The sequence below is a fragment of the Cordyceps militaris genome, assembly GCF_000225605.1.
Source record: "Cordyceps militaris CM01 unplaced genomic scaffold CCM_S00011, whole genome shotgun sequence".
Lineage (NCBI taxonomy): Eukaryota > Fungi > Ascomycota > Sordariomycetes > Hypocreales > Cordycipitaceae > Cordyceps > Cordyceps militaris.
The window spans coordinates 1-3,922 of record NW_006271979.1 but is presented as its reverse complement, the minus strand read 5'-3'; the positions used below and the strand labels follow the sequence as shown (position 1 = coordinate 3,922).

Below are 3,922 nucleotides of genomic sequence, written 5' to 3'. Positions count from 1 at the left end.
AAAAATATAGTCTTATCTAGTCCTATATCATTTACTATATCGATCCTTACTTTAACTATTTTATTGTTCTTATTTATGAACAAAGAATGACTTAGCATGAGTACCATATTGGTACAATTAATATTTAATAGTTAATGAGTGGTACAACATTTCTTTTTATTTTTGTATGTGTAATAGCTATATTATTTTTAGCTTTAAATTTTATATTAGCTCCACATAATCCTTACCAGGAAAAATATAGTATATTTGAATGTGGTTTTCACAGTTTTTTAGGTCAAAATAGAACACAATTTGGTGTTAAATTCTTTATATTTGCATTAGTTTATTTATTATTAGATTTAGAAATATTAGTAATATATCCTTATGGTTTAAGTAGTTATGAAAATGGTATATACGGTTTAATTATTGTATTATTATTCATAGGTATAATAACTGCAGGGTTTGTATTCGAATTAGGTAAAGGTGCTTTAAAAATAGATAGTAGACAATCTTATAATTATTTCAATGTACAATCTACTAAAAATTTTATTAACACATTTTTTGAAAATAAATAATAGCATATTTATTCCTATTATTAAGGTAAGCGTATGAAGCTAGTAAACTTTATAATTAGCTTTCTATTGCTATATGCTTTGCTTAAATATTATTATATAGCGATATAAACCATAAAGTTCGGCGCTTTTTATCTATAAAATAATAAAATTTATACTATATATTTTATGAAATTTTTATTCTAAGTTAATGGGCTGTAGGCTGCTTCTATAATATAGAAGTTATTCCTATATAGCTAGTAAATAAATTAGGATCATTTTATTATTATTATAATATAAATATGTTACAATCTTCAAAAATAATAGGAGCAGGATTAGCTACTGTAGGATTAGCAGGAGCAGGAGTAGGAATTGGAGTAGTTTTCGGTTGCTTAATATTAGGTGTTGCTAGAAACCCTTCATTAAAAAATCAATTATTCTCATACTCTATTTTAGGGTTTGCTTTCTCAGAAGCGACTGCATTATTTGCATTAATGATGGCATTATTATTATTATATGTTGCTTAATTTATGCTATAGGCTTTGCTTGAACATTAGTACTATGTACTAATACAAGTTATATAAAGTTATAACAAGTTATATGTTAGCAGATGTTATTAATTAATTATAATTAATTAGCAGGGATGGAGGTGGGTGTGCTATTTTATAGCGCAATTAAAAATTTTTAATTTAGAAATGAATATTTAAAATAAAATGACAAATATATTAAATTCAATTATTAGCTTTGATGCTCCTGAAGCATGAGGTATTTATTTCCAAGATAGTGCTACTCCACAAATGGAAGGATTAATAGAATTACATGATAATATTATGTATTATTTAGTTTTAGTATTATTTGCTGTAGGATGAATATTATTTTCAATAGTAAAAAATTTTGCTATAAAAAATTCACCTATATCTCATAAATATTTAAATCATGGTAGACGTGTGCCTTCTCAAAAGTGTTTTAAGTTAATCTCAAGTTTTAATATTAGTCATAAAAAGTTTTACAGTACTAGCACTCCTGTTAATAGTGTAAAGTTTTACGAAGATGCTTTTTCTATGAGAAAATTAATTATAAAGGATAATAAAAATAAATCTGGAATTTATAAATGAATCAATAAAGTAACGAATGATACATATGTTGGTCAATCTATAGATTTGGCAAAAAGATTTATTAAATATTTCAATCTTAGTTATTTAAAAAATAGAGAGAGCCTTGTAATAAGTAGAGCTTTAATTAAACACGGTTATTCTAATTTTTCACTGGAGATATTAGAATATTGTGATATAAACAATTTAACAGAAAGAGAACAATATTATATGGATTTATTTAATCCTAAATATAATACTTTAAAAATAGCAGGTAGCTCTTCAGGTTATAAACTTTCTGAAGAAACTAAAGCAAAAATTAGTAAATCTTTAAAAGGAGTTTATACAAATGAAAAATCAGCTTTATTTGGTCGTACTCATTCTGAAGAAACTAAAGCGCTTATGTCCTTAACAAGAGCTAAGATTAATAATCTTGGTAAAACTCATACTGAAGAAACTAAAGAATTGATGAGACATAAAGCTTTAGGTAGAAAGCATTCTGAAGAAACTTTATTGAAGATGAGTGCTGCAAGAGGTTATTCTGTAGATATATTAGAAAAATGTGACTTAGAAGGATTTAAATTAATAGGTAGTTTTGTTTCTATAAGAAGAGCTGCTAATTTCTTAGAGATTAGTCCTAATACTGTAAAACTTTATATAAATTCTGGTCAAATATTTAAAAACAGATATAAATTCACTAGTATTAAATAGAACTTGTACTTAAAAAAACTATGAGTAAAATTCCACTATATGCTGGAAACTCCTAAAGCCTTTAGGTACTATAAAGAAAATAAAATATAAACTTTATCAGTGATAACCCTAAAGGATGTACAATGGATTATCAGCAGGAAACCAAAATAAGAAATTATAACTTACGTTTCTTATTAAGTAGGATCCTCAGAGACTAAACGTGGAAACCTTAAATATAAGGTAAGATATAGTCCAGTTAAGTATGAAAGTACTTAAGTTTAATTGACATTAATCGAATTAATATGAACTATTACACCGGCATTAGTTTTAATATTAATAGCTTTTCCTTCATTTAAATTATTATATTTAATGGATGAAGTTAATGATCCATCATTAACTATTATAGCTGAAGGACATCAATGATATTGAAGTTATCAATATCCTGACTTTATAAATTCAGATGGTGAATTTATAGAATTTGATTCTTATATTGTACCAGATTCAGATTTAGAAGATGGTGGATTAAGAATGTTAGAAGTGGATAACAGAGTTATGTTACCTGAGTTAACTCATACTAGATTAGTAGCTACAAGTGGTGATGTTATACATTCATTAGCTTGTCCAGCTTTAGGTATTAAATGTGATGCATATCCAGGTAGATTAAATCAACTATCCATATTTGTAAATAGACCTGGTGTATTCTATGGACAATGTTCTGAGATATGTGGAATATTACATAGCTCAATGCCTCTTGTATTCCAATCTACAGATTTACCAACATTTTTAAACTGATTATACAATGCATAATTATGAAAGAATAAATATAGTATAGTTACTATATCCCTCGGTGTTTTTAAATTTATTCATTTAATAAATGAATAAATCCTAGGCCCAAGGTAATAGATATTAGTTTAATGGTAGAACAAGACACTACGGATGTCTAGATAATAGTTCGAATCTATTATATCTTTAGGACAAATTTACAAAAATATTAATTAATTAATTAAATGAGTTTAACTTTAGTACTTTTTTTAATAGGAATCTTAGGGTTCGTATTTAATAGAAAAAATATAATATTAATGTTAATCTCCATCGAGATAATGTTAGTATCTATTACATTCTTAATTTTGATAAGTTCTATAAATCTTGATGATATTATAGGGCAAACATACGCTATATATATTATAGTTATTGCTGGAGCAGAATCTGCCATTGGTTTAGCTATATTGGTAGCCTTTTATAGACTTAGAGGAAGTATAGCAATCGAATATAAATAATGTATTTAAGTATAATTATATTACCATTATTAGGTTCAATAGCATCTGGTTTTTTTGGTAGAAAAATCGGTATATCTGGTAGTCGTATATTAAGTTGTATTACGATATTTATGACTACGACATTTGCTATAATAGGATTCTTTGAAGTAGGATTTAATAATAATCCTGTCTCAATTAATTTATTTAAATGATTAGATAGTGAATCTTTTAATATAGCATGAAATTTCCAATTTGATAGCTTAACAGTATCTATGTTAATTCCTGTATTGATAATAAGTTCTTTAGTACATTTTTATTCTATAGGTTATATGAGTCATGATCCCCACAGCCAAAG

The 3,922-nt window shown here is 25.9% G+C and overlaps 2 protein-coding genes across 2 annotated transcripts; both read left to right on the top strand.

Annotated features, from left to right (window-relative positions):
- Positions 1 to 96: 96 nt before the first annotated feature.
- CCM_09677 (NADH dehydrogenase subunit 3) lies at positions 97 to 1,057 on the top strand (the record flags this gene model as incomplete). The annotated part of the gene is made up of 3 exons (XM_006674810.1): positions 97 to 130; positions 193 to 480; positions 858 to 1,057. 3 exons carry the CDS (start codon positions 97 to 99, stop codon positions 1,055 to 1,057), a joined length of 522 nt encoding a protein of 173 aa, XP_006674873.1.
- A 2,333-nt stretch (positions 1,058 to 3,390) lies between these two features.
- On the top strand, positions 3,391 to 3,588 carry CCM_09676 (NADH dehydrogenase subunit 4L; the record flags this gene model as incomplete). The annotated part of the gene is made up of 1 exon (XM_006674809.1): positions 3,391 to 3,588. The coding sequence occupies one exon, from the start codon at positions 3,391 to 3,393 to the stop codon at positions 3,586 to 3,588; it is 198 nt and encodes a 65-aa protein (XP_006674872.1).
- Between the last annotated feature and the right edge of the window lie 334 nt (positions 3,589 to 3,922).